We start from the raw sequence: 22,895 nt of genomic DNA, 5'->3' as shown, positions 1-22,895 counted from the left end.
CAATACATTTGGTAACTCTGGAAAGTCATTAACTATCTTCTGATTTGTGAAGAGTGTTCTTAGTGGGTAAATAAACTCAGAAAAAGCTCTGAATAATTGTGTGAATAATTCTTCATTCCAAATGAACATGTGCTCACTCGGGTGTCACTTTTGGTGGAAAAAAGCCCACTGAGCTTATCCTCCTGGTGCAGCAGTATCAAACCTGAACAAAGCCAACTATATTTGTATCAAACCCTCTGCAAATCTTGGTCTTCTCTGACACCTATTGCTTTATCATTTGGTTGGAAATCATTGAAGATACTCAGGTTTCTAGTTCAGGCAAATGTGCCATGTTGAAATCAGTAGCAACTATAATCTGAACTCAAAAATATAAATAAACTACATGTTTTCTTTATAAATATTGTTATTATTTTTATGCTACAGGCAAGACTATAAAATTATTATAACACATCTATGATGCTGTGTACATTACCTGAGACTTTACTGTTGGTTTTTTTGCATCATGGAGCAGCCCTCACAATAACTCTATCTCTGGAGTTTAAGATACTGCCTATTAAGAATGTCCCTAGGACTTCCTGGCAGCCCAGTGGTTAACACTCTGTGCTTCCACTGCAGGTGGTGCACGTTCAATCCCTGGTTCCCTGGTCAGGGACCTAAGATCCTGCACACTTCACAGCAAGGCCAAAACAAAACAGAAAGAATGCCCCCATATGTACTTCTTCGTATAGATGAACTATCAGTTATTGAACCTGCTCTGTTTCCAACTTTCTACTGAAATAGATTACTTCTATTCCATTACTTCCATTGTAATGGAATTACATCCATTACTTCCAAATCCTAGCAAAATTCATTACTTTCAACTGAAGCTCCAGATTTAATTGCACAAAGATTTTCTCCTGACCACTTTTCTGTTCTAGATGTGATGAATATGTCACACAGTTGGATGAGATGCAGAGACAGTTAGCAGCTGCAGAGGATGAAAAGAAGACTCTAAACACTTTGTTACGAATGGCTATCCAGCAAAAACTCGCCCTGACCCAGCGGCTGGAGGACTTAGAGTTTGACCATGAGCAGTCCCGTCGCAGCAAAGGCAAACTTGGGAAGAGCAAGATCGGCAGCCCTAAAGTAAGTGGGGAGGCATCAGTCACCGTGCCCACCATAGACACTTACCTCCTGCATAGTCAGGGCCCACAGACACCCAACATTCGGGTCAGCAGTGGCACTCAGAGGAAAAGGTATGCATGCAGCGATCTTCATAGTATGGTGCAGTGGCCAGATTTTAGTTAACTGCAAAAATTAATGTGCTGTTATTGTGGAGGATGGAGGAAGGGAAGGAAGAGAAAAAGTGGGAGTGGGTGTATAAATGGGCCTTGCCAATGTTGGTTTTTCCAAATTAAAACCTTTTGATCATTGTGTTTATTTGTTTCTGTCCCCCACACCCCATCTCTTGGTTAACCATAATATACTTTTCAAGTGTCTGTTAACATTTTTGCTGTTCCTTGTATGCATAAATATGCCTGTCCCTTACCTCCAACCTAAAAATTGGTAGATGAAAAGTGGATATTAAGAATGAAGCTATGTTTTACATGGGTGATAATTTGAATGGTAATGGTGCTATTTACCAGCTTATCTCTAATGAGCCAAGAAGATGAATGTGTTCTCTTAGGGGAGCTTTTGTTCATATGCTGAAAACTGATGACTGACTGAAAGATGTCTCTATTTCAGTCAAATAGAATGGAATATGTATAGCGTTTTTCTTAAAAGCAGGTTTTTGTGCTTTTTCTTTTAGTATATGAATATTGTTTTAAGAAATCACTCATAAGGTTATTAATGGCTTGATTTTATGACCTTTCTCTAGAGTCCTGGATGTTGAATTACTTACCCTGTATTTTTCAGTTAAGAGTGAAATTTTATTTTAGGAGCTTTCAATTAAGAATCAAACAATATAAATATTTTCTGTTTGTGGTTCAAACTGACTAACTATAATAAATCTCTTTTCCAGTATCCAGTACAATTTCCAAATAGGGTTGTATCCTGGTATGGAAACTAAACATTTAGTGAAAATCTTGATTTACTTGTTAAAAAAATTAAATGCCAATATAAATAATGTTGTCACTGGTGAGGCTTTGAAAGGTAATTAAAGTAAAACTTTTTTGTTTCCTATATGTATTTTCTTGGATCTCCTGCAAGACAATTTTCACCTTCCCTTTGTGATCAGAGCCGTCCCAGGACTTCAGGGGCTTCCTACCTACAGAATTTATTAAGAGTTCCCCCTGATCCCACCTCCACAGAGTCATTTCTTCTGAAGGGCCCCCCTTCCATGAGTGAATTCATCCAAGGGCACCGGCTCAGCAAGGAAAAAAGGTTAACCGTGGCTCCACCAGGTAAACACTTTTTCCTTGGGTGCATGTGATGCAAATGATGAGTTGAATAGACCAACTCTCCCCTTCCTTCCAGCTACTCACACCCACCCATCCACAGAGTCTAACTTTCATGATGATAAATTCCTACTGTTAAAGTAAAAACATCTTGATACTTTGCTTCCTGATTCCTTCTTTACTCAGCAAGACAGTCATTTCTTAGGTGTCTCCAGGGACTTCCCTTTTTAGCAGCCAAGGATGAAAAATGAGAGTTGGAAGGAATGGGATAGATGAAGGGAAACTAGCAACAGGCACAATGCAAGACACACAGTCCTATTTGCAGTTTGGTAGCTCCTAGCAATTCTGTCTTGATCAAATTTTGACATTTTCTTCTGATCATTTTTAACATAATTTCAGTCAAGGGAGCCATCTTTATAAAAAGCTCTTTGGGCTGATCTCCTTTTGCAGTGACTCAGAATGTCTTCTCAATTATTGAAAATATAAAAGTAAAATCCTCTGAGGTTTTGCTCCTCAGGAACATTTAGGTCTTAATATAATGTTCTTATAGTTTGTAAGCCCTTATTGATTTGTGCTTATCAGCATGCTCACAACTTATTTTAGCTTCACTGTTTTGCATTTTTCTAATATTTTTTATTTTTTCTCTGAAGGGCCTCATTTGAAAATATGACTTCTGGCAGATAAACATCATTCTTTTGGGAAATCCCTGCATGTTAACTATAGGTCAAGAGGTGGTGCACTTTAATTCTGTGAAACAAAATAAGCCCAAAGGCAGCTGTTATTAGCCTATCTAAGAAATGAAAAATTAAAAACTAATTCTTGTTAGTTGTCAACAGTTAGAAATTCAAGAGATTTCACCGGGACAGCTGTATTTCTGGCCTCCCTTGAATGATCCGGGCAGGCTTAAGTCTGCATTCATGCATTTCAGCAACTTGCTGGAGCTCTGTAGTAGCTGCTGCTTTTACACAGGGCAAACTGCAGTTTACCACAGGTCCCCTCACTGCCAATTACATATACCCAGCCTGCTGCACTTGTTTCTGTTGTCATCTGGCCCCTAATGTAACCTTTGAGTTTGTTACCTTTGCCACACACACAAAAAAATTTTTTTTAATTACTTCAATTTTACCTTAATTCCTTTTTGGAAACCTCAGCCTTTGGATCTCTATTACTGCACTTCCCTTATCTCATTCATGAATCAGCCTACTGATTGGGATTAAAAGATATGGTGTGAAAACTTATAGTACAAGTTAAACATTCTGAGAATCTTTGAGGACATAGGTAGTGTGATAAGGAGTTGGAGGAAACTAACAGCCAAAATGTTCACCTAAAATAAAAAGCCAGACTTTCCTGGAGGTTCCTCCTTTCATGACCCTTTTGCTGTTGTTTTAGACCCCTTTGGAAGTTACCTTGAAGTATCTGTGAGTCGCATAGTGGTCCTGATTCATCAGAACACCTAAGTTAAATAAAATCCAAAGATCTTATTGTATTCCAACTGGACTTAGTAGCATTATCTCCTAGAACTTAGAAAAGAAATTCTGTGATTAATAAGTAAACCTATTGTATTTTAATTTTTAAAGTGACATATCAATAATACTAAAATTAATAATAAATGTTAATAACAGCTATTTTCATTTTGTATATGACTATTTGATCCTTGCTTATGTTAATATCTATTTTACATCATAGTCATTACATTGCAGAAACCACTAACAGATATCATAAATTTTTCTGTTACTATCTAGTCTTATTTTTATTTTTAAAGGTTGTATCATAAACTTTACTTCAGATATTATCATTGCATTAATCACCACTTCCTCTCTTGTTAACCACTGGATGGTTTTCCATTATTTGTTATAAGATGCTGTTAGAAATATCATGCATTCAACTTCTCATCTATTCCATTCTTTTTTCAAGAGTGAGATCACTGGGTTAAAGTATGAACATCTTTATGTTTTTTGGTCTATTTTGATGTTCTGATGTGATGTCCAAAAGGGCATATCAATGTGCTGAAAGTCTTACATTTTCCCCATTTTCACACATTCTGAATCTTTCTGCTACTGCTAGTCAGAATACGTGAATAAGAATGCTATTATGTGGCCTGAAATTCTTTAGTTTTGAATAATGAGAAAATGCCATAGACCTTAGAAATGATTGCTATATATAAGATGAGATATAAATAATGTAGAATTCAAATCATCATTAGGCCAGAAAAGCAGTTTAATTACAACTTAGCATATTGATGAAACTTATATTTTAACCATTTATTTGAAGTTAAAATAATAAAAGTATGAAGGAAGTAAATCTGTTATTATAGCCTAAAGATTTTTCAATCTTATGTCATGGAACCAACCAGATTAGTCCTTAATAAATTCTTAGATCAACCCAGCAACATTTTCTGAAAGGTTCTATTTAAATAAATAGAAACTGATTAGCTGTCTACATCAAACTGTACCTTCTACAAATATTTGCATTATTGACAGTATATATTTTTCCTAGACTAAATTATATTGGAAAAGGCATATTAAACATTATATACAATGCTTTCACTATATAAAATGTTTCATTAAGCTAAGAGAGGGAAAGTGTGTCATTTATATCCAATCCTATGTTCTATGCAAGAATATCTTAAACCCATGGCAAGTAATAGGTTTTATGAGTATTTATTATTCTTGAGTTTAATATGTTATTGATTATTATAGATTTACTTGCTGGTAACAATCTATATTCATCATTTTAAAAGGACGATTTCCTATTAATTTATCAGAATCTTTTGATAGGCATTGTTTTCTAAAATGTATTTTTAATGTTTTCTATAATATATTTTTTAGTTTATTTTTTAGGTGATTTTAATTATTCTAGTAAGTCTATACACAGATTGTTTCTATTGAGGATCATTGAAGAAATTAAATCAATGTAAATTATATTAGTCTAATTTGTTTTGGATTCTTTGGTTGAGGAATTCCAAGAGATATAAATCTAATATAAATTTTAAAATAAAACATAGAATATTATTTACCATATATAGAATATTTACAAATAGATTTCACTTCTATGAGATGCTTAGCAGAAAACCCCATCATCTTCAAGGCACAATTTCTCAATTTCTGGAAAATCAGTTCTAGAATAGGGCGTTAATTTTCAAAATTAGTAGACTGTTTTGTGCTAACTTATTAGTACATTGTTCTGATTGATTTCTAATATTAGTAAAACTTTGTGAAGGAAAATTCTGGCTATGGCTCAGCCTCTGCTACCTCAGGTCTAGAAATTCCAGAGTTTCTGGCCGTGACTTACTGACTTTCTTTCTCCTGACTTATCCTTATCCAGCATACAAACTTCAACATCCTCCCCTCATGTAGCTTTGCAGAACTTGAATCAAAGGGTTCCCTTCTGATATCAAGTTTACAATCAGACAGCAGATAGTATATCTGCATAATATTAGTGGTTATTTTGAAGCCAACATTTCATCTCAATGCCTTAACTACCTAGGTCTATGTAATTAACAGAAACTTACAATTTAATCAATAATTAAAATCAATCTACCAGAGTATATGAAAGGAATCTATTCAGATCATAAGCCAGAGATGTTACTTCTGTGGTAAAGACCTAACTGCACCATTTGTACAAGTGTATTAGGTTCCTGGACCCGATTGCAGCGTGAGGAGGGGGAGAAGGGAATGCTTCAGCACACCAAGCAGTTCTTTGATATCAGCTGGTTGCCATAGGATTCAACTCAATTCTGACACTAGCTACCTGGAGATGGCATCCAGTTCCACACACTGAGGACTCAATCTGACAAGACTGCCCCACACCCTCATCCCCACTTCTTAAGCCAATCAAAAGCCTGGGCTATTTATTACCTGTGTCTCTGACCCACCACTATAGATTGGAGTTCCCACGACCCCTCTTCAGGTTCAGTTGATTTGCTACTTCCTCAATCACTGGTTTATTATTTTTTTTTAAAAAAGTAACTCAGAAACAGCCAGACAGAAGAGATTTGTAGGGCAAGAAACAGGGAAATGTGCCACAGTTTGCCTACTCTTCCAGTGTGACACTCCTCCTGTAATCTCCACGTGTTCACCAGCCCAGAAGTTCTGTGAACCCTGTCCTTTAAGATTTCTATGGCGGCTTCATTACAGAAGCATGAGTTTGATTAAACCATTGGATGAATGATTCAACCTTCAGGGGTTGAAACAGAAAGTTCCAGCTCTCTAATTCTGTGGTTGGTTCCCCTGGCAACCAGCCTCCACCCTTAGGTGGGGTCCTAAAGTCATCTCATTAACGCAACAAGAGACACTTTTGTCATTCTTAGCACTTAAGAAATTCCAACATTTGGGGAGCTAAGAGCCAGGAATCCTGGACAAAGACCAAATATACATTTCTTATCAATCATAGTATCGCAACAGGATAAATAAGAAATCTGAAACTTCAAAAAGCAAGCTTGAACTTTCTTCTTAAAGTAATAGCCTGAGCAGTTTGCTCTTCATGAACTTGTGTTTTCCCTGTAGAAGCTTTTTCTTTTCAATGTTCTGCTTCCCAGTGTCATTTCAGTTCCTCTGTTCCTCCCTACTTCACTATTTTCCTTCCTCCTCTCTCTCTGAGACCATTACTGAACTAATGTGAAAGAATGGTTTTGAAATCTGAAATTTTTCTATGATATTTTAGATCTTACTAATTTTTAAAGAAGCTCATAGAAATATATTAACCTTAGTATGTACTCACTCCTTTAGTAACAAACATGTTACTAAACATGTTCATTAGTGAAAATTGCCTTTGCATTTCCCTACATTCAAATAGTAAATATGTTTATGTGTTTGTTGTATTGCAAAGCCTATATTCTTAAATATGTACCCAAATCACATTTCTTTCATTAACTCATTTTCTCATTCACTTGTTTGTCAAAATTTAGCAAAGTATATTGGGCACCTACTATGTGTCAGGCACTTTTTTTTGCTTTTGGTATAATCCATGGGATTGCAAAGAGTTGGACATGACTGAGCGATTTTCATTTACTTACTTATGTATAATGTGAAAGTGTTAGTTGCTCAGTCATGTCTGACTCTTTGCAACCCCATAGACGGTATCCTGTTGGACTCTTCACTCCATGGGATTCTCCAGGCAAGAATACTGGGTTGCTATTTCCTTCTCCAGGGGATCTTCCCAACCCAGTGATATTCAAGTAAAACATCACCTCTGTTATCCCCTTTAAGGGGAGGTAGATAGGCAAATAAGTAATGATATTAGTAAATATTCCTGGTAAATAGAAGGATTGGGGTGATGAGGAAATCCTGCCCAAAGAAATGCAAGTACTGGTCATGAGAGGTAACTGTAGACCTTAATAGGCAGAAGGCAGAGGCGCAGGTGTGGATAAAGAGAAAAGCCTTAAAGGAGATCAGCTTGCACAAAGGCTGATGAATTAGGGGCTAGAAACTGGATCAGGACTTGGGAGTGATGGGAATGACTCTAGGAAGGCAGACAGGGACTTGAAGGTAGAGGGCCAGGTTAGTGAGAGTAGACTTTATTCCAAGGGCACAGATAAGTTTTCAGAAGAGGAGAAGATTTTTAGTTTATAAGTCTACATATTGTATTTAGTCTCCACCTGACAACGAGGTGAAGAGTGGATTAGATGTGGGTAATGTTAACTGATGCTAGGAAAGATTGAAGGCAGGAGGAGAAGGGGACAACAGAGGATGAAATGGTTAGATGGCATCACTGATGTGATTGGCATGAGTTTGAGTAGGCTCCAGGAGCTGGTGATGGACAGGGAAACCTGGCGTGCTGAAGTCCATGGAGTTGCAAAGAGTTGGCCATGACTAAGTGACTAAACTGACTGATTGACTGACTGAATGTTACCCAAAAAACTGGGTTCTCCTCTTGATGGGTGTCAAGCCAAAACACAACTGAAACCATATAACTCAGATTGGGACTTGAACCATGGTCTTTTGACTGATATCACAGTTAATTTCAGGACTTAATGAAACTCAGTTTCTTGAAGTCCCATCACAGAAATAATACAATGAGAGACAAAGAGATAGGTAAGAAATGGATTTCACGAGAAATACACTCCACAGAGTGTGGGCCATCTCAGAAGGCAAGAGCAGCCCCTGAGTATGGCGTGGTTAGTGTTTTTATGGGCTGGGTAATTTCATAGGCTAATGACTGGAAGGATTATTCCAACTATTTTGGGGAAGGGGCAGGTTTTTCCAGGAGTTGGGTCACTGTCCTCTGTTTTGCCTTTGATGATCAGCCTCGGAACTGTGATGGTGCTGGTGGGTGTGTCATTTATCATATGCTAGTATACTCAGTTCAGTTCAGTTGCTCAGTCCTGTCTGACTCTTTGTAACCCCATGGACTGCAGGACTCTAGGCTTCCCTGTCCATCACCATCACCTGGAGCTTGCTCAGAGTCATGCCCACTGAGTCCGTGATGTCATCCAACCATCTAATCCCTCTGTTGTCCCCTAATGCTTTCAGTCTGTACCAGCATCAGGGTCTTTTCCAGTGAGTTAGTTCTTCACATCAGGTAGCCAAAGTATTGGAGCTTCAGCTTTAGCATCAGTCCTTCCAATGAATATTCAGGACTGATTTCCTTTACGATTGCCTGGTTTGATATCCTTGCAATCCAAGGGACTCTCAAGAGTCTTCTCCAACACCACAGTTCAAAAGCATCAAGTCTTCTACACTCAGCTTTCTTTGTGATCCAACTCTCACATCCATACATGACTACTGGAAAAACCATAGCCTTGACTAGATGGAACTTTGTCAGCAAAGTAATGTCTCTGCTTTTCAGTATGCTGTCTAGGTTGGTCATAGCTTTACTTCCAAGGAGCAAGCGACTTTTAATTTCATGGCTGCAATCACCACAGCAGTGATTCTGGAGCCCAACAAAATGAAGTCTGTCACTATTTCCATTGTTTCCCATCTATTTGACGTGAAGTGATGGGACCAGATGAAATTATCTTCATTTTTTGAATGTTGAGATTTAAGCCAGCTTTTTCACTCTCTACTTTCACTTTCATCAAGAAGTTTTTTAGTTCCTCTTCGCTTTCTGCCTTAAAGGTGGTGTCATCTACATATCTGAGGCGATTGATATTCCTCCCTGTAATCTTGATTCTAGCTTGTGCTTCATCCAGCCCAGCATTTCACATGATGTACTCTGCATATGTTAAATAAGCAGGGTGACAAAATGCAGTTTTGATGTACTCTTCTCCCAATTTGGAACCAGTCCATTGTTCCATGTCCGTTCTAACTGTTGCTTCTTGACCTGCATACAGATTTCTCAGGAGGCAGATAAGGTGGTCTGGTATTTCCTACCCTCGAAGAATTTTCCACAGTTTGTAGTGATCCACACAGTCAAAAGCTTTGGCATAGTCAATAAAGCAGAAGTAGATATTTTTCTGGAACTCTCTTGCTTTTTCAATGATCCAGCAGATGTTGGCAATTTGATCTATGGTTCCTCTGCCTTTTCTAAATACAGCTTGTACATCTTGAAGTTCTCAGTTCACGTACTGTTGAAGCCTGGCTTGTAGAATTTTGAGCATTACTTTGTTAACATGTGAAATGAGTGCAGTTGTGCAGTAGTTTGAGCATTCTTTGGCATTGCCTTTCTTTGGAATTGGAATGAAAACGGACCTTTTGGAGTCCTATGGCCACGGCTGGGTTTTCCAAATTTGCTGGCATATTGAGTGCAGCACTTTCACAGCATCATCTTTTAGATTGAAATAGCTCAGCTGGAATTCCATCACCTCCACTAGCTTTGTTCATAGTGATGCTTCCTAAGGCCCCCTTGACTTCACCTTCCAGGATGTCTGGTTCTAGGTGAGTGATCACACCATCATGGTTATCTGGGTCATGATGATCGTTTCGTATAGTTCTTCTGTGTATTCTTGCCACCTCTTCTTAATATTTTCTGCATCTGTTAGGTCCATATGATTTCTGTCCTTTATTGTACCATTCTTTGCATGAAATGTTATCTTGGGGTCTCCAATTTTCTTGAAGAGATCTCTAGTCTTTCCCATTCTAATGTTTTCCTCTATTTCGTTACATTGATCACTGAGGAAGGCTTTCTTATCTCTCCTTGCTGTTCTTTGGAACTCTGCATTCAAATGGGTATATCTTTCCTTTTCTCCTTTGCCTTTCACGTCTCGTCTTTTCTCAGCTATTTGTAAGGCCTCCTCAGACAACCATTTTGCCTTGTTGCAATTTCTTTTCCTGGGAATGGTCTTGATCACTGCCTCCTGTACAGTGTCACAAACCTCCATCCATAGTTCTTCAGGCACTCTATCAGATCTAATCCCTTGAATCTATTTGTCACTTCCACTGTATTAATCATAAGTGATTTGATTTAGGTCACAGAGCGACTGAACTGAACTAAACCGAATGGTCTAGTGGTTTTCCCTACTTTCTTCAATTTAAGTCTGAATTTTGCAGTAAGGAGTTCATGATCTGAGCCACAGTCAACTCCCAGTCTTGTTTTTGCTGACTGTATAGAGCTTCTCCATCTTTGGCTGCAAAGAATATAATCAGTCTTTTTCAGTATTGACCATCTGTGATATCCATGTGTAGAGTCTTCTCTTGTGCTGTTGGAAGAGGGTGTTTGCTATGACCAGTGTGGTCTCTTGGCAAAACTCTATTAGCCTTTGCCCTTACTTCATTTTGTACTCCAAGGTCAATCTTACCTGTTACTCCAGGTTATCTCTTGACTTCCTACTTTTGCATTCCAGTCACCTCTGATGAAAAGGACCTCTTTTTTGGGTGTTAGTTCTAGAAGGTCTTGTAGGTCTTCATAGAATTGTTCAACTTCAGCTTCTTCAGCATTAGTGGTTAGGGCATAGACATGGATTACTGTGTTATTGAATGGTTTGCCTTGTAAACAAACAGAGATCATTCTGTCGTTTTTGAGCTTGCACTCAAGTACTGCATTTCAGACTCGTTTGTTGACTATGAAGACTATTCCATTTCTTCTAAGGGATTCTTGCCCATGATAGTAGATATAATGGTCATCTGAATTAAATTCGCCCATTCCAGTCCATTTTAGTTCACTGATTCCTAACATGTCAATGTTCACTCTTGCCATCTCCTGTTTGACCACTTCCAACTTAGCTTGATTCATAGCCCTAATATTCCAGGTTTTTATACAATATTGTTCTTTACAGCATCAGACTTTACTTCCATCACCAGTGACATCCACACCTGGGTGTTGTTTTTGCTTTGGCTCTGTACTTTCATTCTTTCTGGAGTTATTTCTCCACTCTTCTCCAGTAGTATATTGGGCACCTCCTGACTTGGGGAGCTCATCTTTCAGTGTCATATCTTTCTGCCTTTTCATACTGTTCATGGGATTCTCGTGGCACAAATACTGAAGTGGTTTGCCGTTTCCTTCTCCAGTGGACCACGTTTTGTCGTAACTCCCCACAATGACCCGTCCATTTTGGGTGGCCCTCCATGGCGTGGCTCATAGTTTCATTGATTTAGACAAGGCTATGAATGTCCAGGAGTCTCCAGCAGAGGCGTAGGTCAATAATGGCCTGCTGTAGGGTCAGGGGCACTGACTACAACAGTGCATGTACAAATCCTTTGGAAGGAGATTGCCATTACCTTCATTATCCCTTCCATAGTTTGGCCCGAGGCCAACCAACAGAGGGAACACAGCCCTGCCCATCTTTAGAAAATTGGATTAAAGATTTACTGAGCATGGCCCCGCCCATCAGAACAAGACCCAGTTTCTCCCACAGTCAGTCTCTCCCATCAGGAATTTCTATAAGTCTCTTATCTGTATCCATCAGAGGGCTAATGTGTTACAATGAGCATAAAATGTGGCTCAAGGTCCACTGGAAGTCGAATCTTCTGCCACCTTGGACCTTGTTAGTTCTAACCAGTTTTTGTCATGTCCTATGGCTATGTTTCTTTTAAAGGTTGTACCCTGCCCCCTTCCCTCCTGTTTTACAACCAAATCAAAGATTTGGGAAAGAAAGATTTATTACTTGCAGCAAGTAAGAATACTAGGGATCTTGCCCAAAGCAGTGTCTCCCCAACAGTAAAACTGAGCAAGTTTTAAGTATAAGTGTATTCATGAAGGGGTTTGATTGAGTCCAAACTATAGCTGGTTGAAGTCAGGAGGGTCAGAAAAAGGTCAACATCATCATTCCTTAGGTTCCAGTTGATCTGGTAGTTGAGTGCCCCAGGCCAATCTTTACCACTGACACAGAACTGGGAGTGATAACAGGCAATGTTTCTACATTCTTTAGTTCCCTTAAGATGTTAATTATTGAGACTTGTTTAAGGCCTGGCTTAGATCACAAAATGGCTTAGGGCAAAAATGGTTTCTCTTCTGTCAAGAAAGCTGTCTTGGTTCTCTTTCTCTTCAACCCTCCTGCCCTAACTGCTTACAGCAATACCTGAGATAAAGAAGCAACTACAGAGTCTAATGAAATGTGAGATGAGAGGTGGCAGAGACTCAGAAAGGAAACTGTGAAGAATATGAATGTTTGTAAGTGTCTGAAATCAGAGAGGTTCAACTCTGTGCTTGAGCCAGAGTGTCCTGTGTGCATGCAACCTACTCTAACTGCTCCTTCATCCTCTCATGATTTGTCTGTGGAAAGGAGTACGTCAAGGCTGTATATTGTCACCTTGCTTATTTAACTTATATGCAGCGTACATCATGAGAAAGGCTGGGCTGGAAGAAGCACAAGCTGGGATCAAGATTGCTGGGAGAAATATCACTAACCTCAGGTATGCATATGACACCACCCTTATGGCAGAAAGTAGAGAGGAACTAAAAAGCCTCTTGATGAAAGTGAAAGAGGAGAGTGAAAAAGTTGGCTTAAACAAAGATCATGGCATCTGGTCCTATCACTTCATGGGAAATAGATGGGGAAACAGTGGAAACAGTGTCAGACTCTATTTTGGGAGGGCTCCAAAATCACTGCAGATGGTGATTGCAGCCATGAAATTAAAAGACGCTTACTCCTTGGAAGAAAAGTTCTGACCAACCTAGATAGCATATTGAAAAGCAAAGACATTACATTGCCTACAAAGGTCTGTCTAGGAAGTGAGGAACTGGTGGCTCAGAGGTTAAAGTGTCTGACTCCAATGCAGGAGACCCGGGTTCGATCCCTAGGTCGGGAAGATCCCCTGGAGAAGGAAATGGCAACCCACTCCAGTATTCTTGCCTGGAGAATCTCACGGACAGAGGAGCCTGGTAGGCTACAGTCCACGGGGTCGCAAAGAGTCGGACACGACTGAGCAACTTCACTTTCACAAAGGTCTGTCTAGTCAAGGCTATGATTTTTCCAGTGGTCATGTATGGAAGGAGCTTGGCTAATGCTAACTGAACTGACTTTCTGAACTAACAGCCTCACTGGTTTTTTGCCTAATGTGTCTTTATTCCCTATAGAGGCTTCTTCATTTTTGTGTGTTCTACTTCCCCATATACTTTCTTTGTTCACAGGATTCATTTCGTGAAATAGCAGGAGTGAACAGCATTCTGTTGAACCTGTAATCTTTTAGGGTTGTATTTGCTTTTAACACAGCTTCTGCAGTTTTCCCTCCAGAGGACAGCTTGGGCATTTTCTCATGCTAGAGCGTGTTGCCCTTAGTTTGGAATCTGCTGAAACAAAAATTAATTTTAAAATGCTACTTCACAAAATTATCAACCATATGTTTAAAAATACATTTTTGTATCTTGCTCCAATGTAATATGCAATCAAAAATTTGTTCAGATTTCTACATTTTACTGAATCTTGTATGCTTGTTGTTGTTGTTCAGTCCCTAAGTCGTGTCCAACTCTTTGCGACCCCATGGACTGCCCCATGAACTGCAGCATGCCAGGGCTCCCTGTCCCTCACCATCTCCCAGAATTCACCCAAGTTCGTGTCCATTGAATTGGTGATGCTATCCAACCGTCTCATCCTCTGCCTCCTTGTTCTCCTTTTGCCTTCAAACTTTCCCAGCTTTAGTGTCTTTTCCAATGAGTCAGCTGTTTACATCAGGTGGCCAAAGTAGTGGTGCTTCAGCATTACTCCTTCCAGTGAGTATTCAAGATTGATTTCCCTTACACTTGACTAGTTTGATCTCCTTGCTGTCCAGGGGACTCTCAAGAGTCTTCTCCAGAACCACAATTCAAAAGCATCGATTCTTTGGTGCTTAGCCTTCTTTATGGTCCAACTGTCACATCCATACTTGACTAATGAAAAGACCATAGCTTTGACTATATGGACATTTGTCGGCGAAGTGATGTCTTTGCTTTTCAATACACTGTTTAGGTTTTTCACAGCCTTCCTTCTAAGAAGCAAGCATCTTCTAATTTCATGGCTGCAGTCACTATCCGCAGTGGTTTTGGAGCCCAAGAAGAGAAAATCTGTCACTGCTCTCACTTTTCCTCCTTCTGTTTGCCATGAAGTGATGGAACCAGATGCCATGATCATAGTTTTTTAATGTTGAGTTTTAAGCCAGCTTTTTCACTTGCCTCCTTCACCAAGGAATCATGTATGCTACAAGAGTATTTTCTCTCTTCTTCTGGGTTAGCTCTGATTCATTGCACAGTGGAAATGTGCATATCATCAAATTTCAATTCTTTCAGTATTTCTTCAAGTAGCAATTCCATTTTTGCAAGAAATCTTTCAGTATAGAATGATCTTGGGTTGGAATGTGCAAAGAATGTCATTGGAGAAATATATCTCATCTTTAGATTCTGTCCATCTATGTGATGACAGATGTTGTTTAGTTGCTAAATTGTGTTCAACTCTTTTGCAGCCCCATGGACTGTAGCCTGCCAGACTCCTCTGTCCATGGGACTCTCTCAAGCAAGAATGCTGGAGCGGGTTCACATTTCCTTCTCCAGGGAATCTTCCTGACCCAGGGATTAAACCCATGTCTCCTGCATTGGCAGGCAGATTCTTTACCACTGAGCCACTAGGGAAGCCCATAATGACAGATACCTAATGGAAAACAGAAAAATATAAGAAATTATTTCATCTTTCTCAAATAGCTCTGTATTTGCTTTGTTTAAGTAAATCTCAAATATCCTCCAGTTTAGCTGAATGTTTTGATTTTCATCCAGATAACTAGTTTCATATAAAAATATTTTGGAATTTTAGGATTTTTTTTTTCCTCCTCTTTACTTTTTCTTGCAAATAGTTTAAGCTAGATGTATCTTTTATACCAGTTTTGAAATTGTGTGCATAAATGCACAAAATTTTTAAGTTTTCTGATCCCTTGCCTCCACGCTTAGCCCTCTATGCCTCACTACAGATAACATAAAGTTTATGTTAAAAATGAATTCCTCTATAAGTCTGTAAGCTTTTGGGCAGAAACCTTGTCTCTTTTAATCCCCAGAATCTTCCACTGTACCTGGCACATAGTAGGCCCTCAATTTGTTGGATAATTGGTAATTAATCCACATTTTCTACCGTATCTCAAAATATACAGCTTTATTGTAGTTTATCATCTCTACATGTAATTCTTCATGTACAGAAATATAATACATTTCAGATGTGGTTTAAAGTAGGTGATATAATAAAGATCTATATAACAGTTGCATTAGGAAAAATTTCAAATTAGTTATGCATTTCTCTTACCGTTTAATTTAGGCAGCATATGTATCATTTAAAGGTTCTTGATTTGGTTGTTTTAATATATTATGCCTAAAAATCAAGGCAGTTATAAGAAAATACTCACTTTTTTTGGCCAGGCCCCACAGCATGTGGGATCTTAGTTCCCTGACCAAGGATTGAACCCATGCCCCCTGCAGTGGAAGCACAGTGTCCTAACCACTGGACTGTCAAGGAATTCCCCTGAAAATATTCATTTTACAGAGCAACAATGTATGACCCATGTAATACACACCAAAAGGTGTGTATTAATAAATATATAGGCTTTCCTTATTACTTTCTCTTATTCCATTTTATGTGTTTTATATTTTTCAAGTATATTTCTCAATAGATAATAGTTATTCAAAAATGAAAAGGTATAATTACAAAAGGGTATACAAATAGAAAGTAGTTTTCTCTGCCACAACTGTGCCCAGCCAAACTTGGGTATCCTTTCAGAAACATTCTGTACATATACAAGCAAACATATGTAAATATATGCATATATAATCACACATGTGTTTTATATATGCATTACAATAACATTGGCACAACCACAAACATCATTATGCATGCTATTGTTTTCCACTTAATCCATCTTGACTTTTTTCTCCTTTCATATTACTATTCATCTGTTTTTATTTTTAACTAGATGTCTGGAGGAGAAGGAAGATATACTTGAACCCTTTAAGAAAGTTTGAAATGTCTTTACGTGTAGAATTGAAATATATCTTGCCAAACAATAAAATGACAGCTACAAGAATGTTTCACCTTCTAGACCAAAGCTGTTCAGTTTTAATAATGTGGTAGCCATGTGAGAAAAAGTAAAAAGAAACAGAATAAACTTAATTTTAATAATATATTTTATTTAACACAATATGTCCATCATACTACAATTGTAACATGGACTAAGTAGAAGCAATTATTAATGAGATTTTGCATCTGTTCTTCTTACTCAGACTTTGAAATGCAGTGTGTATTTTGCACTGACAGCACATCTCAATCTGAACTAGCCGTATTTCAAGTGCCCAATAGCCAGATTTGGCTGGTAGCTACTATTAGACAATGCAGTTATAGACCTTACTTACCAATGGCTCCAACTAGATGTAATTTCTACACTGAAATCTAATCACTAACAGATTTAAGGTAACACGTTTCGGTTTTCTTTTAAAATAAAATATTGGGCCAAATGTTTGCTGTTACTAATTGATTCTGCTTTATTTGTCTCTGGTAGCAATATTCTTTCAAATAGATACATATTAAATGTTTGTGTACCCTTCTCTGTACATCTCCTTTGTTTACTAGGTGTCCTTGTCATTAAGAATTTAATTCCTATTGTTTAGATATCCTAGGAAACCCTATTTTTAAATGTTCTTGAAATAGTAAAAACAGCTTAATTTGTGTGTGTGTGTGTGTAATCAAGCTTGTAAAAAGTCTATGTTATTTATTCAAAGCAAGGAGTGCCTGGAAAATATTTCCTGCCAATTTTAAATGGCAGCATTTAATTACTTCATATTTAGACTGAAAACACATCAGACTTTTCCAAGGTGTATTCCATGTGTTTTCCTATTTCCAGGATAAAAGAGAAGATAAAAATAATACTAAGTAAACCATTCCATGGTACAACTGAGAGCCATGCAATAAATAATGCAATGATGAATGGAACATTTGATGACCACAGTTCTAGCAGCATCTTTGTTTTATTTTTGGTTTTTGTCTTCTACTACCTCCTCTGGCAGGTACACTATCCAGAACTTGTGTTTTCTTAAAAGATTTCATTTCCAAAACCTAAGCATCGTAAGCAAATAAGTTATGATAAAATGATGGAATTACTTAATTACTGAGGATCAACATGAAAACCAACACTGTAATAGGAATGTACCTATTAAATTAGATCATACTTTCAATCCATGTTGACTCTTCTAATATAATTGTCATATAAGTCTTTTATATGCGTCAGAGTCTTCTAAGTTTTATTAATATTTTAATAAACCCATGGAAATTTAAAATTTTTAATTAAAATCCTCAAGGGAAAATAACTACAATCTTTCTCTAATATATCCATTAAGTGAAAAAAAATACACTTATTTGACATTTCTAATTATTACATATTTAGGGCAAAAGTGATCACATCATGCTTGTGTCCACCAGAATTCACCCATGTGGTGTGAAGAGAGAAGCCTCCAGAAGGGGGCTGAGTTTGGAGAAATAATGGGGAGGCACAGGTGGGCTGAGACACACGGAAGGCCCAGGACATTGTAGGTGATTATCCCTCCTTGACCCTGCCCAAATGATACTTCTGGCTCACTACAAAGTATCGACAGGCAGGTAGAAAACTCCAAAGAGATAAGCATCTAGATCTGCAAGCAGACTCACGGAAGTGACCAACCTCTGCCACCAAAGGACAGACTTGTCCAGATACTGAATATTAAAACTGCACATTATCTCACTACCTTCTACTATGCATGCTCCTCACCTGTAAGTCAGAGAACAGCTTTTATTCTACCAGACTACACTCATTACTTACCTACTGCACTTAACCCTTGGTTTCTTTGGTATCCTTTGCGCCAGGGAGTCAGGTGTATAACTGCCTGCCATTGGCATGCCCTGCCTTCAGATCCCAAAGCCCTCCATATGCAAAGAAAATGTACAATACTCCATTGTGATGGCCAGTAGGGCCTCTCCCTCATTGTATTCCCAGGAAAAAGGCCATCAGCTATGCTATGCTCCTCACACTATTTAATCCAACTTGCTGGCATCAGACTATTGAATTCTACTGTATACATGTCCTCACTGTAACTACTCTATTATAAAAATGCTCTGATTATGAGCATTCCCTGGGATGTTATATTCAAACTGCAGTTTTCAAAGGGATGTCTTTCACCTACAAGGAGTAATAAGGAAAACATAATTTAAAAAGACACAGTGGATACCCAGGAAAGCTAATCTTTAAATTAACAACTGCAGGCTCTCCTTTACATTTATGAGGATACATGAACAGCTACAATGAAGGAATAGCGAGGGAGCTCTCTCAACTCTGAGTCTCTCTGATTCAATGAATACAAATTCTTCTTTCCATGACTGGGACTGGGTCTTATTGTGTACAATCCATTTTTTTAATATATTAAAATATCTCAGCACTGGATAGTATAGTTTTCATCAAGAAAAAGTAAAATTCCCATTATCTAATAATGCAAACTTTTTTTAGTACAATTTAAAGTGTCTAAGTGTTATAATCAGACTCTACAAGGCACGAAACTCAGAATTAATTCAGAATTAATGCTGAATTCTTGAAGTGTGCTAACATTTTGCTTTCTTTCCCAAAACATATGAGACTCAGTTTCTAAAGGTATATCTATATTGTTACACTGGCTACAGGGGCCACTGACTTAACTGAGAAATGCTTCTCTGGTACTCATCAACATGGCAGCCAAACAGACTCTTCTGAGACACATTAGCAGTTTGGGGAGTGGCCTTTGTACACTCTAAACCCGGTTCCAGTGGCTCCCTGAGACCCCTCCTTGGGCAGGGTCTGAAGGAGCAGCTTAATTCTGGCTGAGAGCATGGTGCAAATGATAAGTAGTTCTGATGCTCACAAAAAGCCTACACTTGCTACTTCCTATTCCTTTGTTTTAAATTATGTAATATAGCTCCTTACACTTACTAAATTTAGGCTGCTTAAAGGGACTTAGGCATTGAACTCTTACAGCTAATCAACCAGAAAGATTCACAGTGCACTGTATTCATTGTACAACAGTGAAACGCCCTGCCAGCCTCTTGTTTTGCTCTTGCATAGCCGTATGTGCCTTCTTCCACACATCCTTCTCTTTAGCCATCTGCTGATGCTTGTTTGGTTTTCTTGGCTGTTTCCCAGTGTATTATGCATAAAAGGTATGAGAGGACAAAAAAACAAACAAACAAACACAACTCAAAATGGTTGACTTTATTGCTTTCTATTGTTTACTAAAAAAGTAAATGTAAAGTTATAAAGATGTCATATAACCATTAATTTCATAGTCACCTCTGAACCAAAAAAGAAGTCATTGGTATACTCTCCATACCACAAATTTAAAGTTTTTGTAAACTGTACATGTAAGAGCCAAATTTGTTTTGGCTATGTTCATTACTAGAGTGTAGATGTCCTCTTTTCTTTCTTTTTTTTTTTGGTGTATACATTATTTTTATGTCACTTCAGTGTGTCCAATTCACAAATCAAGTGTCCTTTAGGGGGACTGCTTCCTGAGCTGAGCCCCTCATGTAACCTCCATTGTCAGTGAATGTTCTTGAAAGATGGGCTAGGTTAGATTGTTACTCTTAAAATAATTATTTAAAAGAAACTTTGATAACTTCAAATATTTGCATTTATATGATTTAAAAATTTATATGAAATTATATACATTTACTTTGCAGGATAATGGTTTAGAGCAGGACAGTGGTTTTAATTAAACATGCTTTTGGTGGATATATAATTGGTACACTTTTTAGTTTAAGGAGATATGCTTTCCTCATGTTAAGGACTTTTTTGCTGCTCCGATGCTGTTCATCTAGTCCATTTTTGCTCTAAACTGAGTTTCACCTCCCAGTCCTTCATTGCACTCAAGATTTTGTCTTATTAACAATGGAAAATCAGCCTATGGTCTGTTTGGGTCATAAGAACTGAAATCAGAAATTTAGAGTAGGAAGAGATGCCCAATGTGGATGTTGTTTAATTCATCTTAAATACCTATTCTGACTTTCCAGGAAGTCCCAGCTCCACCACTATTGGTAGGATTCTGTAAAACAAACAAACAAACAAACAAAAAGTATAGTATAGTCATTTACTCTGAGTAGGTGTTTATGGAATAAGCCATTATGATCAGAGAATCAGTTAAACATAAATTTTTTTCTCTTTTTATGCACTACTTGACATCAAAAGCAAAAAGAGGTAAGTTGGCTATAAACCTGAGTGAACCTTATTTTCTTTAATAGATTTATTTCTGAAAGAGCTTTGCTTCAGTTTTCTACAAGTCAAGTACTTTTGCGTTAGGAACTTATTGTAGATCTTTAATCTTTTCTTTGAAAGCTGAATAAGCACCTTCTGTAAACTTGGGTTTTAAAAATATTTAATATTCAAACAGACTGCTTTTCCTTTAACCAAGTTATACATATGGTTTAATTTTCTTGTGAGGAACATTGGTTTAGTTTTGGGGTTTCTGAGTTGTCTTCCTCCTCAAATATGGAGGATTACATGTTATAAGTAGTTCTTCTTTACTTAAAAAAAAAAAAGCCAAGAAACAACTGATATTGGTGAAAGTCTATAATTTTCTGATCCATTGCTTTACAGAAGAGGATGCCCTGAACCTCTCAGAATATTTTCTAGTGTGATTTTTTTTAGTGTGTGTGTTATTTTTTTAATTAATTTATTTTTTATTGAAGGATAATTGCTTTACAGAATTTTGCTGTTTTCTGTCAAACCTCAACATGAATCAGCCATAGGTATACATATATCCCCTCCCTTTTGAAACTCCCTCCCATCTCCTTCCCCATCCCACCCCTCTGGGTTGATAGAGAGCCCCTAATTTTTTGAAATGACTATAAAATAAGAAAATCAAACCTATTTCACTGAGTGGTCTTTTATATATTTTTCTTGTTTGGGATATATTTTCACTTGATTTTTTTAGTGGCCTCTTGTTTGTAGTTTAACTTATTTCTCTCTTCTTTTTGATGATGAATTAATTCTGACATTTCAAAGGAGTAGATGGTCTTCATCTGATACATGCTATTATTGAGATTGTTTAATGAGAATAGACCATCACACCATCCTGAGTTAACTTTGTACCAGCTGACACTGTTCTTGAGAAGGTCATTTCTGAACAAAGTTATTTTCTAAAAGGTACTTAATTGATGTAAGAATCTGGAAGCAAAATGTACTTTTACCTCTTGGTGCCACTGTATCTAATTACCCTCTTCCCCTTTATCTTCCATGTCTTCCTACATAGGCTGTTAATTACACACATGCTCATGGTTTAATTGTAAATTGTTCAGAAGCAGAAAGTTGACAGTACTGCAGGGCATTTTTATATTTCTCTTTTTCAAGGTTTGAAATAAATATAGGTTTATTAATATTGCTTTGTTTTATCAGCTAGTCATGTGATATTCCGCAGGACAGCAAGTGGAAAGCTGTGTGAAAGTTTTTATCTAATCTATAATCACTGAAAAGTCTATAAATGTTCCCTGTCTTTAGCAAGTCATGCTCTGATTCTGTATTATTGAAGACAATTTTAATGCTTGTCCCCTAAGCATGATAACCTATGCACAGTTGTCATTTATATGAAGGCAGAGCCAGATGTTTTAAAGAGTCATATGTTTTTAAAGATCATATTTTTTCATTGTCTATACTGAAATATTTTTACGTGTTTCAACAATTCTGCTTTTTTCCCTGGAAATTTTTAATCAATAATTATTGTATCTGACTATAATAAGGGTATAAACAAATAAGGGGATTTGCTGTGTTAAACGCTGATGTAAAGTTAAGGCTGAAGTGACGTTAAGGCTGAAGTGACTGGTGACATAAATTGTAGACTACACTCCTGAGTAGCTGGAAATTATGTAATTGTTTTATTTGTGGGCACTTCCAGAGAAATTCATGTGATATGTTTGGCAAAAAGGGATGAGATAGCCAACTCTATGTGTTTGATTATAAAATGTTAAAAGCTGTTCACAGCTATCCATTTTTACTAGTGCTGATGTACCATTAAGTTCATCGTTAGATTTTTTAAAGTATTTCAACTTTTCTTATCTACTGTTTATATCATGTAAATGTTTCTATCTCATGCTTTCATTTTTCTTTATATGATGTTTCTATCTTAAATTTTTCTTAAATTCTCTACTGTATATGTCTGTTTTTTCAGTTTATGTGTATAGGCATCCATAGGACTACTTAAGTGTTCAAG

General features: G+C 37.4%; 1 protein-coding gene across 3 annotated transcripts in view; it reads left to right on the top strand.

Annotated features, from left to right (window-relative positions):
- BICD1 (BICD cargo adaptor 1) overlaps positions 1-22,895 on the top strand; it is a 244,173-nt gene that overhangs the window by 204,894 nt on the left and 16,384 nt on the right. For 2 of the 3 annotated variants that reach the window (XM_013964125.2, XM_013964126.2), the window contains exon 7: positions 918-1,125. In XM_013964125.2, the coding sequence (XP_013819579.1) occupies positions 918-1,125 (208 nt within the window). Of the gene's footprint in view, positions 1-917; positions 1,236-2,190; positions 2,385-22,895 lie in introns of all 3 variants that reach the window. The other variant, XM_018048328.1, reaches the window with a different exon arrangement.

Source organism: Capra hircus, chromosome 5 (genome assembly GCF_001704415.2).
Source record: "Capra hircus breed San Clemente chromosome 5, ASM170441v1, whole genome shotgun sequence".
Classification (NCBI taxonomy): domain Eukaryota; kingdom Metazoa; phylum Chordata; class Mammalia; order Artiodactyla; family Bovidae; genus Capra; species Capra hircus.
This window is presented reverse-complemented; position numbering and strand designations above follow the sequence as displayed.